General features: G+C 41.1%; 1 protein-coding gene across 1 annotated transcript in view; it reads right to left on the reverse strand.

Annotated features, from left to right (window-relative positions):
• ttn.1 (titin, tandem duplicate 1) overlaps positions 1 to 18,279 on the reverse strand; it is a 156,107-nt gene that overhangs the window by 87,830 nt on the left and 49,998 nt on the right. Inside the window, exons 71-97 of the mRNA XM_077215909.1 lie at positions 17,763 to 18,158; positions 17,355 to 17,624; positions 16,987 to 17,262; positions 16,749 to 16,888; positions 16,248 to 16,374; positions 15,877 to 16,143; positions 15,384 to 15,650; positions 14,982 to 15,245; positions 14,733 to 14,872; positions 14,496 to 14,622; positions 14,135 to 14,401; positions 13,770 to 14,036; positions 12,946 to 13,212; positions 12,695 to 12,834; positions 12,463 to 12,589; positions 11,821 to 11,963; positions 4,917 to 5,040; positions 3,514 to 3,780; positions 3,300 to 3,397; positions 2,898 to 3,066; positions 2,536 to 2,802; positions 1,885 to 2,151; positions 1,484 to 1,762; positions 971 to 1,379; positions 766 to 890; positions 407 to 673; positions 60 to 329 (exon numbers count right to left, since the gene is read on the reverse strand). Of these exons, the coding sequence (XP_077072024.1) occupies positions 60 to 329; positions 407 to 673; positions 766 to 890; positions 971 to 1,379; positions 1,484 to 1,762; positions 1,885 to 2,151; positions 2,536 to 2,802; positions 2,898 to 3,066; positions 3,300 to 3,397; positions 3,514 to 3,780; positions 4,917 to 5,040; positions 11,821 to 11,963; positions 12,463 to 12,589; positions 12,695 to 12,834; positions 12,946 to 13,212; positions 13,770 to 14,036; positions 14,135 to 14,401; positions 14,496 to 14,622; positions 14,733 to 14,872; positions 14,982 to 15,245; positions 15,384 to 15,650; positions 15,877 to 16,143; positions 16,248 to 16,374; positions 16,749 to 16,888; positions 16,987 to 17,262; positions 17,355 to 17,624; positions 17,763 to 18,158 (6,027 nt within the window). The remainder of the gene's footprint in view (positions 1 to 59; positions 330 to 406; positions 674 to 765; positions 891 to 970; positions 1,380 to 1,483; positions 1,763 to 1,884; positions 2,152 to 2,535; positions 2,803 to 2,897; positions 3,067 to 3,299; positions 3,398 to 3,513; positions 3,781 to 4,916; positions 5,041 to 11,820; positions 11,964 to 12,462; positions 12,590 to 12,694; positions 12,835 to 12,945; positions 13,213 to 13,769; positions 14,037 to 14,134; positions 14,402 to 14,495; positions 14,623 to 14,732; positions 14,873 to 14,981; positions 15,246 to 15,383; positions 15,651 to 15,876; positions 16,144 to 16,247; positions 16,375 to 16,748; positions 16,889 to 16,986; positions 17,263 to 17,354; positions 17,625 to 17,762; positions 18,159 to 18,279) is intronic.

Here is an 18,279-nt window from a genome sequence, read left to right on the forward strand (position 1 = left end):
TTAGACATCTAGAACATTTAAAATTGTCTGTACATCATGTAATTGAATTTCCTACTCACCAATTACATCCAAATTAATAAACGCCTCTCCTGTTCCATGTTTATTCTTTATGACAATCTTGTAACGACCCTGGTCTGACTTCTTTGGGTCCTTGAGCCTGTACTCTGTTCGTTCATTAGATGTGTCAATGTTTTGCCCTGGTAGACTGATGTCATTGTAAAACCATTCTGCCTCAGCACGAGGATAAGCATCGTAGGGAACCGTCATCACAAAAGGCTTTCCAGCATCTGTTACAAGGTTCTGATCTGTGGTCTTGATCTTTGGAATAGCTGTAAGGAAAAGTACAGGACATTAAAAAAGATGTTCCTTTATATGAAAAACCAAATTGCATTAACACTCTTCCTACCTGCAAGCTCAAGCTTGGCTCTGGCATCCTTCTCCTTGGCAACTATTCTGTATTCTCCCTGATCACGGGGTCTGATCTCACAGACCTGAAGTCTATGAACTTTGCCCTCACTAATCATCTGGTATTTGTCACCCTGGACAATGACCATGTTGTTCCTCATCCATCTGACCTCAACTCTGTCTTTATTTAGTTCAGCCTCAAACACAATATCGGATCCTGGGGGCTCAAATACATCTGTGGGTGGTCTGACGATTTCCACTGGAATCTCTGTTGATGAAAGAAAAGAAAGATGCCATGAGCACATCAAATCATTGGGTAATACGAACATGGATACCAGAAATTGGCTGTGAAAAAATTACCTTCAACAAAGAGACGTGCCCTTGATCTTTTATCTTCCACTCCACATGCATATTCACATTCATCATCTGGTCTGCACTCTTTGACTACAAGCTTGCATTCTTTTCCATCTTTCTCCATATGATATCTAAGAAAGATCATGACATTAGCAAGCGTTTTCACATGATCACAAAGTACTTTTTCATAGTTTCATGGTTCAAGCCTAACCTGGGTCCTTCTCTGATTTCACGTCCGTTCCTGTACCATTTAACATGGGCTTTTTCCTTTGACAATTTGCAAGTGAACTCAGCATCCTCAAACTCTGTGATGGTTTGGTCTCTGAGCTGAGAAGCGAAATCAGTGGGTGCCTCACTGATGACCAGTTCTCCTGTGGACTTATCAGCGCCAGCAACTACAGTGTATTCACCTTCATCTGCAAGGCTGCAGTCCTTAATGGTCAGAGTGTGCTTGTCCTTGTCAACACGATATAGAATACGCTTGCTGAAAGTGATCTCTTCACCGGCCTTCATCCACTGGACTGTCACATTTGATCTATTAACTTTGCAGGTGAAAGTAATGGTCTTCTTTTCCTCTATTTCACAGTCTTCTAGTGGCTCAATGATCTTGATGGCTTCCTCTGTGAATGCAAAACCCCCCCAAAAAAACCAAGTATAAACATTTTGCATATACTGCAGTCAAAATACACATGGTATAAAAGGTAGACATATAGTAATGGCACACCTAGTACATTGATGTTAGCAGAACACTTGGCTTGTTCTCCGCGCTGGTTTGTCAGTGTAATGGTGTAACTGGCTTCATCTGGCTTTTCTGCAGCTTTGATTCTCAGAGAGAACACAGTGTCTCTCTGAACCATAACAAACTTGCTACTCTCAAATATTGTCTCATTGTTCTTCAGCCATTTGGCTTTAGCTCCCTCTGAGTTCACCTCACAGTTAAGCACAATCTCTTGTCCTTCCTTTACTTGAGCATCCTTGAGGGGAGTGATTATCCTCAGTTTTTCTAAGGAGACAAGCAAAAGTACCAGTTTTAGTCCAATTTAATATGATATTTCAAAATTGAACATTTGGACCTTTTTTACAAAAACACATTACAGAAAAATATACTAACAAAGATAAACTTACCAATCACCAACAAGTCTGCTGAAGCCTTTACAGAGCCAATGTGGGCAGTGAATGCACCCTCATCTTTTAGCTCACAGTTTTTGACAATGAGCGCCCTCCTCTTGCCATCAATGACAGTTTCATACTTGTCATCAGTGGTAAGTTCTTTGTCTCCTTTGAACCATTTAACTTCATAATTTTCCTTAGACACTGAGCAAACAAACTCAGCCTTTTCACCTTCAATGGCCTCTTGGTTTTGGGGCCTAGCAATGAATTCAGCTGCCAATTCTATAGCAATACAGAGAGACAATTTTAAATAAATCAATGCCTAATTAAATTATCAGTGAGATTATTAAATGCATCAGGATTTCCACACCTTTTGATCAGTAAACTTTGACTTTTCCAGTCATTTGAGATTACTGGATATTGATTTGAAAAATATTTTTTAACAGAGTGAATATTCTATACAAAATATTCTATAGCTTAGCATATATATTCATTAAAGACATTTATGTGACTTTTCAAGGCCAGGAAATCACAGTTTAAAAATTCCCTACTTCTCTAGGTTTTCCATGACCATGGGAACCTTGAGCTTGCAGGACTTTTCTGTATAACTTTTTAGTTTATTTTATTTATTTAGTGAGTTTGAAAAAATCTACGCTTAAAACATACCACTGATCTTTAGAGTTCCTTTTGTTTCTGAAGCAGGCAGTTTGCAGAGGTACTCTCCAGCATCATCCATACGGAGGTCCTGTATGATGAGAATTCTCTTTCTCCCATCTGCAACATGTTCATATCTACCACCCTCAGGGATCTCCTGGTCACCCTTGTACCATGTAACCTCTGAACTGGGTTTAGAGACCTCACAAATCATCTTAATGCTGTCGGTTTCTGTGCCCTCAACATTGGATAGGTTCTTTGTAAATCTAGCTTCCTCCTCTGCAAGGCAAAATGAATTGTTATTAATGTCTGTATTGTGATTTAGTGTTTGTAGAATTGATAGATTGTAGAATAAGGACTGAAATAAAACTCACCGACAACTGTTAGCATTCCAGAGGATTTGGATGTTCTTGCATCACATTCATATTCTGCCTCATCATCAAACACTGCCTTACTGATGATGAGAATACGCTGTAATCCCTTAGCAATAATCTCATACTTTTTGCCTTTCCTGATCTCAGTGCCATCTTTGAACCAGCGGACCTGTGCAACAAACAATTATGAATCAATACGGTCTCAGCCTCGGTGCATGCTGTTGTTAAAGTAAAATTGCAAAACTATACAATTTTTTAATTAAAGTTCTGACTCAAATTGCTAATAATATAATTTGTAATTAAAACAATTGTATTCAATTGTGAAAATGTTAACCAGACACAGTTTCACTAGTAGTCCCATACTTTTTGGCCCAGTCCATACAGATTTCTGTTAAAAAATACCTTGGCACTTTCACGGGAGACTTCGCATTCAAACTTAGCAGATTCCTTCTCCTTAACCTCAACATCGTGAAGAGGTTTAGCGAATTCAACAAATGGAGCTGAAAATAGATAGACATATTCATTACACAAATGCACTGTGTTTTTTATTTTATTTCTTTACAATAGTTGGCTTTATTCAAGTTTCTGCATGTTAGATTTTTTTCTGAAAACTTACGTTCAACATTTAAGAAAGCAGATGTCTTGAACTCCTTAGCATCACAGGTATATGTCTTGGAATCATCAAGGCTACAGTCCTTGATGATGAGCCTCCTTATGCGTCCCTCAGCCACCATCTCATACTTCTTGGTTTTACGAATTTCCTGTCCGTCTCTGAACCACTTCACATCAGCCTTCTCCCTGGACAGTTCACACTCCAGAATGGCAGTGGCTTCCTCCTCAACAGTCTGGTCCTTCAAGGGCTTGGTGAACTCAACTGGTGGCTCTGTGATATGTAATGTGGTAACGTGAAACTCTAAGCAACCTCTATTTATGCCCCTCTTACTGCAAAACTACCTCTAACATTCATGTATATAGGAATACAAACATTACAGGTTTGCACAGGTGCATATTACAGTTAGCTAAAACTAAAACCATTAAACAACATTTTATTTGAGCTAGTTACCAAGGCAGCATTTCTCATTCTCTGAAATAATAATGGAAATGGAATTAAAATTAATAAAGACGATATAGATTTATATTTATTTATTAGGGGTGTGACGAGATCTCGTGCCACGTGATCTTGCAAACCTAAAATATGACAAGATTTCTCGTCGAGTGAAAAGCTGTCTCGCGAAATCGTGCTGCATACAATAGCCTACCTCTGGACTGTGGTTGTGGTTGTAGTTGTGGCTCTGGTCTCTGTTTATACTTTGAATACTGAGAGAGTACTTTGATTATGGTTGCACTTGCACTTATTGTTTGCACTTAAAAAGACTAAGAAAAAACTGGTATTTATTTTTGTTATTTATACTGTTTTTATTTCTATGTTCAATTTGTGGAAAGGAGTTCAATTAGGAGGTCACACAGCCTCAATCAGAAGTTCTGGAAGCTCATAAATCATGTACAGTAAGGTCTGAAGAGACTCTTGTGAAATCATACAGGAGAAAAGCCAGTCAGTTGAGTTTGTGGCAAAACCTTTTACAGTGCTTGTATATTGTTGTATATTTGATAATATTATCATAATCATAAAGTAGAATTGAAATGAAATTCATTACAAGATTATTAGATTTACATTTCAAAATTCTCCTGCAGACAATTTTTCCAGTCAAGAAATTTGTCATTGGGGATTTCTATAAAATATTGTGCAAAAATCTCGTCACATTCTCGTGAACCCAATCTCATGTCTCGTCTCGTGAGATAAGAGTCTCGTCACACCCCATTGTATATATTTTTAATATAGATTTATACAGAATAAAAATGATACAACAACATTATTAAAACTTTACAATTAAAATGAAAATGAAAAATATTAAAATAAAAACTAATTCAAAATAATAATAAAAAACTATAATAGTATCTAAATTATTCTAAAATACTAATTGTATTAGTATATTTTGTTTATTTATTTATTTAATTTACCGTTCACAGTAAGTTTGGCCTGGGTCACAAAGTCTTTTGCAGTCAGTTTCACATCCCCAGCCTCTGTCATCTTGACATCTCTCAGAGTCAGGGAATGCAGTCTTCCTTCTACTCTTGTGACCACCTGCACACACCAATGGCACACACCAATGTGGCATAGTTGTTGAGTGGGTTTATCAATTGTTCTTGTCACATTTTTGCAACAACATTTCAAAAGCAAATGTTAACTCTATCCCCGCCATTGACAGAATTTTCAGTCATTTATGACACAACGCTTCCCCACCATTGACGGAATGTTACGGCAATCCATGATTTCACTGTTATATGGTAGGGGAAGCTATTACGCATCTTCTGAAAGAGTACAGAATCTCTGGATCAAAACACAGGCGAAGAAGAAGCAAGCAAAAGAAGCATTGCTTATGAACATATAAAATAACGCGATCATCAAACGTTAAACAACATTTAAATCATAACTGCCTAACGTTACAGATTGAAATGTTGACCAATGAAGAGGTAGGTACAGAGCCCCTAAAGGGACATGGTGGTCGAAAAAAATATGCGATGGGAGGAAATAAAAAGTCAATGCTTTTGCGTTCTCACGCAAATGTTTTGTGTTCCCCGAGAAACTTTGAGTTCGCTCAGTAAGGCAAAATACTTGTGAGAGAACACAAAAGCATTGATGAATATTTTTATCCATCACCTTTCTTCCTTTTTTCCTTATGTCCCTTTAGGGACTCCATATACAGGACTGTGAAGCTTTAAGGTTGTTAATGGAAGCGGTCTACTCCATCTATGTTTTGATCATCATTCTGAATCTGATACGCTCTTTGACAAAAATGTGATCTTCTCAGCTTTTTGTTCAAAATGTTGCTTTTTTAATTAAAATAACCCACATTCAAGTGCTGATAAAAAAGAATGCAAGAAGATAGACTAAAAAGTTGTTGTTTTTAAAGCAGAGGCTCTGTTCTTTCTTTTGATATATTGCATGTTCGAATATTCATATGACAAAATATTCTGAATATTCTATTATTATATTAATATTTTGTGAAAATTATCAAAAATGCTGGCGCTGACTGGCAACTTTTTAAAACCGCTGGAGAGGAAAGATTTAAGGAAATGGCAAAATTAAAGAACATTTGATGCCTTTAAGAAACATATAATTTTGTTTTATAATTTAGTTCCCTTTCAAGGGAACTCGAGCCGCGTTTGAGACGCGGTAGGAACGCTCTGCGTGATTACGTCGTGAAGCACATGTAAAATCAGTCCAATGGAAGCCCGTTACGACATAGGTGACGTCATAGACCAGGAAACTATAAAGCAACCCTGAAATCAGACCGCGATAGCTTCTGCACCTTCAGCAAGCGCTCTCTGTATATCTGTCCTTGTCTATTTATTGTTGTCTGTCAAGCCCCTTATATATATATATATATATATATCACTATGGCGAGCAAGCAAAGTTATAAACCTTGTGTTGTGCCCTGCCCTCGTTATATCACGGGTGGGGACACACATCCTATGTGTATAGCTTGTTTGGGAGTGGAGCATGCCCAGTCAGTCCTCGAGGGGGCTGACTGTGAGCATTGCTTGAGTTTGTCTATGAAAACTCTCCGCTCTCGCCGGGCGTTCTTTGAGGAGGACGGTTCGGTTCGCGCTCCCCGAGGTGCGGGTCCCGCTGCTGCCGAGGCACAGCGTCGACTTTCATCTTGGGGTTCGCAGATGGATCTAGTAGCGGGGTTTGAGACGGGCCCCGCCCTTTCTCAGCCCTTACCTGCTGGATTCGGTGTCTTTGCCCAGGAAGGAGCCCGCTCTGCGGCTTCTCCTTCCCAGGGTGAGGCACCAATATTACGGCTATCCAGTTCTGAGGATCTGGATGTCGGTAGTATGGGGGATATTGAGTGTTCGCCAGCTCATACCCCTGCTGATGAGGAGCTTATGGAGGTTTTATCTCGTGCTGTTACTAAATTAAATATTGAGTGGCCAGCCGATGATTTCGATGTTGAATCTAGAAAGAGTCTTTTAGATGAACGTTATTTACCATCTAGATCACAACCTCCTCGTCGGGAACTCCCGTTTTTTCCCGATCTCCACACCGAGGTTTCGAGATCGTGGATTAAACCGGCGTCTTTCAGAGTGCATAACCCACAAACTAAGAATTATAGTAAAGTTCAAGGGATTGATCATTATGGTTATTTGACTATAGCTCGTGCTGAAGACACACTAGTGAGCTATCTCTCCCCTGAGTCTTCTTCTTCTCTGAAAGCCCCGACGTTACCCACCAAACCATTAAAAAATACATCTTTGTTGGTGGGTAAAGCGTATTCGGCAGCAGGTCAGGCCGCAGCATGTTTGCACACTATGTCGATTCTCCAAGCGTACCAGGCTGACCTGCTGAAAGACATAGACGATAGTGAGGAAGTTAGTGCTGACGCAATTTGAGAATGGCGTCGCACGACAGATTTATCTCTCCGAGCCACCAAGGAGACGGCCAAGTCTGTGGGCCGCTCTATACCATTGGTGGCCACGGAACGCCATTTATGGTTAAATTTATCAGAAATAAAGGATAAAGATAGATCTGTTCTTCTGGACGCACCGCTGTCACCTACAAGTCTGTTCGGCGACGCTATAAATTGTGTCGTCGATAGGTTTCAAGAAAATAAGAAACAAGCGGCTGCGTTTCATAGGTTTCTTCCTCGCCGGTCTATTGTCCCCGAGGCTGCTCGTAGTATAAAGTCTGAGCAGCCTCGTCCGTCTACGAGCTCAGCTCACAGAGTTCAACAAAAACAGAGCGTCGCCGCTCGGGCACCTCCTCAATCTACGGTTCCTGAGTGGCGCTCGCAGCCCAGACCTGTTAGGGGTAGACAAGATCTGAGGACTGTTATCTCTAGGAGAGCTTGGGCTAAGAAGAAGTCCTGACGCCAAGGCTATCAGGCTTCTGAGGGTGGTCCCCTCCAGGGGGGAACGGTTTGTGAGGAACCGTCCCTCCTTGGCACCCTCCGGGGGGCGACTCTCCGAGGAGAGCCGCAGCGCTGCCACTTCGGTTGTTCCCTGCCGGTTCGCCGCTTCAGGGCGCCGAGGTGTCAGCGTCCCCGTGCAATCCTCTGAGGAGGGTTGTAGAACGGTCAGTTCGGTTGTTCCCTGCTGGTTCGCCGCTTCAGGGCGCCGAAATGATTGTTTAATCAAATCCAGAGGCCAGTCTCGAGAGACTGGTTCCCTTATCGGAATTTCTGGCAGCGTGGAAAATTCTGCCAAATATTTCTCTATGGGTCCTGCACATAATAGAAAAGGGTTACAGAATTCAGTTCGGTTCTCGTCCACCCAGATTTCAAGGAGTCCTCCCCACGGTGGTAGACTCACAGCAGGCTCTGGTAATGGAGCAAGAAGTACTGAGACTTCTTCGAAAGGGAGCTATAGAAAGGGTTTCTCCTCCCAGCAGAGAGTCAGGGTTTTACAGCCGTTACTTCATTGTTCCAAAGAAGGATGGAGGGCTGCGTCCTATTCTAGACCTGCGCCAGTTAAACAGCAGGGTTCAGAAACTCAAGTTCAGAATGCTTACACTCAAACAGATTGTATCACAGATTCAGTCCGAGGACTGGTTTGTCACAATAGACTTGAAGGACGCGTACTTCCATGTATCTATCCATCCTCATCACAGGAGGTTCCTTAGGTTCGCTTTCGGGGTCGAAGCATACCAATATCGGGTTCTTCCATTTGGCCTAGGTTTATCTCCCCGCACTTTTACAAAATGCGTGGATGCAGCTCTGGCTCCATTGAGACTCCAGGGCATCCGCGTATTAAATTACATCGACGATTGGTTGATTTTAGCTCAGTCAGAGCAGGTGGCAGTTCAGCATCGAGATGCTGTTCTGTCCCACATAAAGAGTTTGGGGTTGCGGCTAAACACCAAAAAGAGTGTGCTCCTCCCTGCTCAGAGGACCACTTTTCTAGGTGTAATTTGGGATTCGACCACAATGCAGGCACGCCTGTCTCCTGCTCGTATTTCTGCGATTCTCACAGCCGCAAAGAATGTGAAACTAGGCCAGTCACTCACTGTGAAACAGTTTCAGAGACTGTTGGGTCTCATGGCAGCTGCGTCCAACGTTATTACTTTTGGCCTTCTGTACATGAGACCCCTGCAGTGGTGGCTCAGGACCAAGGGGTTTTCTCCGAGGGGAAATCCCTTCCGCAAGATCAAGGTCACGCGGCTATGCCTTCGTGCCTTGGCCTTGTGGAAGAAATCTTGGTTCCTCGCCCAGGGCCCAGTGTTGGGGGCTCCTTGTCGACGCGTCACGCTTTCGACGGATGCTTCCCTCACGGGATGGGGGGCGGTCATGAGTGGCCGCTCGGCGCAAGGTCTGTGGCAGGACCATCAATGTTCCTGGCACATAAATCGTTTAGAGTTGATGGCGGTATTTCAAGCACTCAAATATTTCCTGCCAGACCTGAGAGGCCATCACGTGTTGGTCCGCACAGACAACACTTCGGTGGTCTCCTATATCAACCATCAGGGGGGTCTGAGGTATATATTCCGGTGCGTCAGAATGTGGGAGCAGATATTCTGTCGAGACAGGGGCTGAGGCCCGGGGAGTGGAGACTTGACCCAGAAGTGGTGGAGTTCCTGTGGGAAAAGTTCGGTCGTGCTCAGGTAGACCTTTTCGCATCTTCAGATTCAACCCATTGTCCCATGTGGTTCTCTCTAACGCACCCAGCTCCTCTCGGTCTGGATGCTATGGTGCAGGTGTGGCCGAGGCTGCACCTGTACGCCTTTCCCCCGATATCTTTGCTTCCGGGGGTTCTGGAGAGGGTTCGCCGAGAAGGGGCTCGTCTGCTACTAGTAGCCCCTTATTGGCCGACCCGAGTTTGGTTCTCGGACTTGGTGTCTCTTCTGGACGGCTCCCCCTTGGAGATCCCAATCAGGGTGGACCTCCTGTCTCAGGCCGGGGGCACGATATTTCACCCTCGGCCGGAGTTGTGGAAACTGTGGGCCTGGCCTCTGAGGGGGCCAGGCTCAGGGAGACCGGTCTTTCAACCAATGTTGTAGAAACCATTCTTCAATCCAGAGCTCCTTCCACGAGAAGGCTGTATGCGCGAAAATGGAAACTTTTCACCACGTGGTGTGTTGAACGTCAGTTAGATCCTGTTAACTGCCCTGTTGGTTCAGTTCTTGATTTTCTGCAAGACCGTTTCTCGGCCAGGTTATCTCCTTCCACCCTAAAGGTTTACGTGGCGGCTATATCTGCCTACCACACCCCTCTGGGGGGTACTTCTATTGAGAGAAACCCTTTAATTACTCGCTTTCTCTGTGGTACATTGAGGTTGAGACCTGCACTGCACTCTAGAGCACCGGCTTGGGACTTGGCCATTGTACTCGAGGGTCTGGCTTTAGCTCCCTTCGAGCCCATCGAGGAGGTTTCTGAAAAGTTCCTCACTCTAAAGACTTTATTTCTCCTTGCTATCTCATCTATCAAGAGAATTGGTGATTTACATGCTTTGTCGGTTGCTCCTTCATGTCTGGAATTTGCACCTGGTATGGTGAAGGCATTTCTCTACCCCAGGCCGGGTTATATTCCTAAGGTCCCACTGAATGTTGGGGGCCCAATAGTGCTGCAGGCCTTTTATCCTCCACCCTTTAATACCCCTGACCAGGAACAGCTTAACCTGTTATGTCCAGTCCGGGCTTTAGATGCCTACGTTCACAGAGCTGCCCTGTGGCGTAAATCTGAGCAACTATTTTTTTGTTTTGGGTCACTCAAGAGAGGATGCCCTGCATCTAAGCAGGTTATGAGTAAATGGATAGTCGAGGCTATTTCATTGGCTTATAAAGCGGCCGGACAGCCTTCACCTATGGCTGTGCGGGCCATTCTAATTGGAGTATGGCGGCCTCTATGGCCTTAATTTCGGGAGTTTCCCTTCTTGATGTGTGTAATGCGGCAGGATGGTCCTCTCCGCATACATTTGTCAGGTTTTATGACCTTGACCTCTCCACTCCTGGGGCGAGGTTGCTTGCTTCTTAGTGTGCGCAGGACCTCACACAGAACGGGCATTTGTCACTATGGCGTAGTGGGTATAGGGTTCCCACCGCGTCTCAAACGCAGCTCGAGTTCCCTTCCGCAGCTCGAGTAACGTATGTAACCCTGGTTCCCTGATAGGGAACGAGACGCTGCGTTTGCCTGCCATACTTCCTGCATGCCCTGATCGACTTGCTTCAGGTTTTTCAGAAGCTATCGCGGTCTGATTTCAGGGTTGCTTTATAGTTTCCTGGTCTATGACGTCACCTATGTCGTAGCGGGCTTCCATTGGACTGATTTTACACGTGCTTCACGACGTAATCACGCAGAGCGTTCCCACCGCGTCTCAAACGCAGCGTCTCGTTCCCTATCAGGGAACCAGGGTTACATACGTAACCTGAGACGTTATCTGTTAAGTTATGTAAAAGAACAAATGCATTAGGAATGCAAAACATTAGAAATAATTTTTTTTTTTTTTATCAAATGTCTAAAGGATTATGAAGTTCACTATACCAGCACTTCAACAACACTCTTGAAGCAGTTAAAAATAACCATAAGGGCGCCTGCAGGGCAAAATGGCCCAGTGTTATCTCGAAACCAGCAAGTACTGCTGGAAGTCCTTATATGCAGAACATATTTATATAAAGATATTTCACTTGGAATTCTCAACCTAAAACAACAATATATACATACTACTTGTGTATATAGTTATATTACTATATACTACAGTTAGTATATAATGTATTTGTATATGGTTTTAGACTAGTATAATTATGACATACCTTCAGATGGAATCACAATAAAATCTTGAAAGTTTTGACTTGGATAAAGCTACATTGAAAATGGACCAATTAACGATTAAAGACTAAATTGCTGAAATCTAAAGAAAATAATCTTACCCTATCACTTGGCTCCATCTTTGTTGATCCAACAAACCATTCAACAGGAATATCTTCATATGAGAGCTCACAGTCAAAGGTGGCAGTCTCTCCAGCAGTGACAGTGACATCCCGAAGAGGTCGCAGAAGGCCAATTGTGCGTGCTTGAGAGGAAGAAAAGGCCATCCTTAATAATGCCAAGGAAAAATCCTACTACTACAAGTTGTCATTGTGATCTGTCACTAAGCTACACTTTGCAAGCTTGAAGTACTATTCAGTTTTCCAGCTTATCACACAGGGCTCTGCATCATTAACATATTGAGATTCCTTGCACTGCCTGTGGTCAGATAAACTAGGAGGCATGTTTCGGCTCACCCCCACCCACTCTTGATAAGGAATGGGGCTTCTAAAATAGGCTTTTGTTGGCTGCTGACTTATCCCCAATAAGTTATCTGTTACTGTCACTCAACATTTTCTTTTTTAGAGAATGTAGGCTGGTTTGTTACCCAATGTAAAAAAGGTAGCTAAATGGGTTATTTTTATTGTGAAAATAAATAATCTAACACAAGCCTAACACAAGTCATAATGAATTTAAAAACGATAGTTAAAGAGAATAATGTTGGCAAAATGCTTATTTTTTTGCACACTTATGAGGATTCTCACCTTTAACTCTAAGCTGAGCACTTGATTTAGCATTAGCAGCACTGAAATCTACACCACCAGCCATATCCATGCTGACATTGTAAAGGATAAGCATGTGCTTGGTGCCTTCCTCCTTAATTTCACAGTCCTGAGTGGAACAAACATTTAATATATTGTTAAAAATATCAAAATAATATGTAAATGATATATAAAAAATAATTGTGAAACAACATGCATTGCAGGAAACCCTTACAGGAGACTGGTGCAGGGAATCTCCTTTGAGTTTCCAGTTTCCATGAACATCCTCCTCAGAAATTTCAGTCTCAAAGCGAGCAGTCTCTGTCGCTGTGACCTCCACACTGTACAGTGGACGGGTAATCTTAATATCACGTTCTGCAGAGAACAGGAGAGGGGTAGAGACTAGGTTATAGTAGTTCATATTAATTTCAATTTATCAATCTATATTTGGATTAATTTTAAAAAATACATTAAAAAGAATCATACCTTCAATGTTAAGCTTGGCTGCTGTTTTGTCAGAGCCACAGTCACACACGTAATCGCCAGTGTTTGCCTTCTCTGCCTTCTTAACTGTCAGGATACGTGTCTTTCCATCAGCCTTGATGAGGACATTCTTAGAGGGAGTGATCTCATTGCCATCTTTGAACCATTTCACCTGAGCAGATGATTTGCTCACTTCGCACATTAGGACAACCTCATCCTTCTCAACTGCAGTATAGTCCTGCAACTTGGTGGTAAAGTAGGCTTCTCCCTCTGTTGATATAGAAAAGAACATGATATTTTCGACATGTTTTACCAATATACAAAAATGTCTACATAAGGGATGTAAAGCGAAATGAACCGATAGAGAGATATGAAGACACCCTTTTTTTTAAGGACTAGTTTGCCAACATCTTTAGCTTCCTCTATTTTAAGATCTCTGTTATCTACCTCATATTTCTTGTTTATTGAGCGAGGTTTTCATTTTTCTTGCTTTAAATGAGCATTCCTGAGCTTCTAGGCATCTATCAAAATGTTTATGCTTACCATCAAATTAATACTAAAAACCTCAGAAGGCAATTTTCACAGAAGTTTGAAGTAGAAGTTTTGAGAAAAAAAAATATTGTAACTTGTACTGGTAAAAATGTAAAAGAGACTCCAGAGTGACACAATAGCTATTGAAGCAGCACCAGTTTACTGTCATGAATGATAGCCAAATATACTGTTTAGTGGTGATTATACAAAAGTGTTTGGCCTCTTAATGCAACAACTGACCCATTAGAATCAAGTTTCAAGAGACGCATGTATTGGGAAACATTATAAACACTCACCAAGAACAGTGAGCATTGCTTCAGAGCTTTTCCCAAGAGCCTCAACTTTAATGAGAGATGTGTCATCAATAGACACCTCTTTGAAGGACAGAGTATGGATCTTGCCATCTTCGGACATATGCACCACTTTGCTTGGATGCAAACGCACGTCATTCTTGTACCAGGTGACTTGAATCTTCTCATGAGAGAGTTCGATCCTGAATTCTGCAGTCTCACGCTCCTTAACGGTGACATCTTTAATGGGTCTGACAAACTCAAGACGGATGCCTGAGAGGAACAATAAATGGAGATCAGAAAAGGTTTGTATGGAAATGAGAATACTGTGCATGATATGTTGATTCTCATAACAAAAATCTTTTTTTTACCCTGAATAACAAGTTTGGCAGATGTTCTCTTGTCCTCAGCCTCAAACATGTACTTAGCCTCATCCTCGTACGCAGCAGATTTGACCACTAGAATATGCCTTTTCCCCTCTGCGAGGATTTCAATCTTTTCATCAGCCTTCAACTCCTGAGATCCCTTAAGCCAACGGATGACCTTAGCCTCTCTTGACAATTCAATTTCAAATCTCGCATCATCTTTCTCATAGACTTGTACATCGCTCAAAGGCATGACAAAAGAAATGGGCAAATCTATGATAGAGATGCACAGAAAGATTAAATAATTCAGAAAGAATTTACATTAAATACATTTTCAATAATATAAAAACATTATATTTTACACTACCTTTCACTTTAAGATTTGCAGAACACCTTGCATTCGCTCCCTGGAAGGTAACCTCTCCAGACTGGGAAACTTTGCAGTTGTAGAGTGTTAATGTATGTTTTGCACCATCCTCAATAATCTCAACATCCTATTAACAAAAAGCACATAAGGAAAAATATCTTTAGTATTTTGCAAGATGTCTGTTAGAAAGATGATTTAATTTATTTGATTATTTATTAATGATGCAACTTTGCTCACAGGTGAAGAAGATAATACTTCGCCCTTCAGTTTCCATTGGCCATGAACATCATCTTCAGAGATTTCCACCTCAAAACGTGCTGTCTCACCATCATAGAGCTCAACGCCATATATGGGTCGCACCACTTTGATGTCACGAGCTGGAATCCCATACATTTTTTTAGAGCAAAATAAACAAATAAAACCCCGTCACACCCTTGAAAAGTTGCAATGTTTTGGCATTTTTGGAATATAACCTTAATTACTGACCTTCAATGTTCAAGTTTGCTGAAGACTTGTCTGTTCCACAGTCGCAAACATATAATCCTTTTTCTTTGTTCTCAACTTTCTTAAGATTGAGGATTCTTCGTTTGCCTTCAACTTTCATGGTAACCATCTTGGAGGCTTTAATTTCAATTTCATTGTGGAACCATTTCACAGGAACATCTCTACTGAGCTCGCAGTCAAATGTGACCTCATCTTTCTCAACTGCAGTGAAATCTTGTAACTTGACAGTGAAATATGCATCACCCTCTGTAAAAACAGGTTGCTGTGTTAATAATATTCAGAAACTAAAATATAATGAGTAACACTTTACACAAAATGTTTTGTTGTGGTTCAAAAATGAGACAATGGGGGGTAAATACAAGGGTAAAATAAAGGTAAAATTACCTATTACCAGCAGCTTAGCCATTGTGGATATTCCTTTAGCCTCTGCTTTTATTAGGCAAGTATCATCTAGTGATACTTCCTTAATTTCTAGTGTATGCTTCACTCCCATCACGCTGGTGAACACGGTTCTGCTCGGATGCACTTTTATTTCATTTTTGTACCATGTCACGGCGACATTCTCATGAGAAAGCTCAAGCTCAAATACAGCCGTTTTACCTTCCTTTACAGTTAGGTCCTTTAATGTTGAGGTGAAGTTCAGCCTCATACCTATGACATTTGTTCAGTGCATAACAAATTAACTATATGGTGCAAAAAAATAATATACTCTAAACTTGGAAAATGGGTGAATTTATTAGTGAATTTATTAGATTATTATGAAAGTTTTTTCTATTTACTATTTGTTAGACTACCCATTAATAAACACCCTTGTTAAATTTTGTCACAAAGCATTTTGACCAACACTCCACTAACCAAGATAATAACTAAGACTTACCCTCTACCATCAGTTTTGATTTTGAGGATTTGCCCAAGACCTCAATACTGTATTCTCCCTCATCCTCAAAGCCACAGTTATTAACAATAAGTATGTGTTTCTTTCCGTCATCAATGATTTCATACTTATTTCCTTGTGTAACAATATCAGAACCCTTAAACCAAATCACTTTAGGCACATCCTTATTGATGGAGCATTCAAACTTTGCCTGTTTCTTTTCATGCACAGTAACGTCCTTCAATGGGACTGTGAATTCCATTTCCAACTCTGGTAGGTAAGAATGTACATTGTCCATGTCATCACTCATCTGCATTAGTAAATGTTCATTTTTATTTTTTTATGCTGTAGGAAAATATTAATTGTTCTCTTACCTTTGACTGTGAGCATAGCACTTGTCACAGCATTCAGAGCTTGGTATGTAACTTCACCAGCCTGATCAAGCTGAACATTTTTGATAGTAAGGAATCGTTTGGTTCCCTCAGATCTGATGTCACATGTCTAAAATAAAAGAAAATTGTGAATCAGCTAATTTGCTGAACAATATGCTTTAAAAAAAGCAGAACACTATACTTTTAGCAGTATTTGTCTAAATATCTGTTTAATTGAATCGTCACCGTAATTGACAGATGAAGAATGTTTTTTTTTTTATAATAAAACCGATTAAATTCATCTGATAGTTATCTAAAAAGAAATCACCCCCTTAAATAGCTTTAAGTGGTTTGTTTGTTTTTTTCTTAGTAGCTTGTATTGTAGCTAACTACATTTCAAAAGGGGGAGCCTGGCAATTTATAGCTTTCAGCCGAAGCCACAGTTTCAAAGTAGTTTACCCAGAACTGGGAATGATTAATTTTGTAGTATGAATAAGGTCTTACCGGTGATCTTGTCAGAACCTGCCCTCTAAGTTTCCATTCTCCAGGCACATCATCTTCTGAAATTTCAGTGTCAAAGTTGGCCTCCGTTTTCTCAACCACCTCCACACTAGCAAGAGGCTTCAAGATCTCAGCTTCACGTTCTGATTAGAGATTAAAATGTTTATATACAACATTTTAAGATGGTAATATAAGCAGAAATCAACACTTCTCAGTTGTTGTTTTGTTTGTTTTTACATACCTCCAAGTGTTAGTTTTGCTACGTATCTGCGGCCTTCAACCTCCACAGCATATTCAGCAACGTCATCAGGCTGGGCATTTTTGACCGTAAGAGTGATCTCTTTACCCTCCTTCTTCACCTCAGTCTTATCAGTAGGCTCATTAGGGATTTCATCATTACCCTTGTACCACTTCCAGTTGGGTGTGTCTTTGAAGAGCTCGCCCTTAAATGTAGCACTGGCTTTGGGTTTCACATGCTGGTCCCGCAAAGGTTTCACTAACCAGTCTCTTACAATTTCTGTTGAATACAGACATGGGTAAATTAATACCGGTTCTAAATTTAACAAAGACATTAAAGTAAAAAAAAAAAAAAAAAATTCAAATACATACCGATAACCTTGACATTAGTTTGAGTTTTGATATTTTCACACTCGCATGTGTAAGCACCAGCATCATCATCGTTCGCATCCTGGATTGTGATGGCACGCTGTAGTCCAATAACGTTGATTTGAATTTTGCCCGGAATTTCCTTGATCTCTTTTCCATTCTTCTTCCAGACCACATCTTTGTCCTTGCTCAACTCACAGGTCAAATACATTGGCTGCCCCTTAAGCACGGAGGTCTCTTCTTCCAGATTCTTTGTGAATTTCACAGGTAATTCTATGTGAGATGAAAGAAGAAATGCTACTTTAACAATCATACATTATTAGTACCAACATATTAACATTAATTTACTTTTTATTTGTCTTTAATTTTTAATTGAATAGAAATGCTTTGAGGGATAGCAGTCACAAATACCTTCTACCACAAGTTTAGCTGTTGAGGTCTTCTCTTTGTTACCCAGCTTTGCAACACATGTGTACTCTCCAGTGTCGGAAAGCTGTACATCAATGATTTGCAGTTTTCGGTCTTTGCCATCAGATGTGAATTTGTGCTTTGGACTCTCCCTTAGATTGCTTCCATCTTTCATCCAGGTGGTGATAGCCGTAGATGGAGAGATCTGGCACTCAAATACAGCCGAGGAGCCGATTGACTCAGCCTCCTGCAACACAATGTCCTGGAGCTCCTTCACAAATTTCAAGGGGACCGCTTTGAGCTGGAAACCAAATGGTGAATCTCCAGGAGGCTTGTCACCTCCACCACCAGGTTTCCCTCTACCCCTTCCACCATCACCAGGAGAAGGAGTTTGTCTTGCTACAATAAAAATATATATTTTTTGAATATTTAGTTATTCCATTATGGTTGTAATTTCAAATTATACTTACATGACTTCAAAATTAACAAAAACAAACACTTGCAATGCAAAATGATAAAT

The sequence above is a fragment of the Siphateles boraxobius genome, unplaced genomic scaffold, assembly GCF_051911475.1.
Source record: "Siphateles boraxobius isolate OS27281-9 unplaced genomic scaffold, OSU_SipBor_1 7, whole genome shotgun sequence".
NCBI lineage: Eukaryota > Metazoa > Chordata > Actinopteri > Cypriniformes > Leuciscidae > Siphateles > Siphateles boraxobius.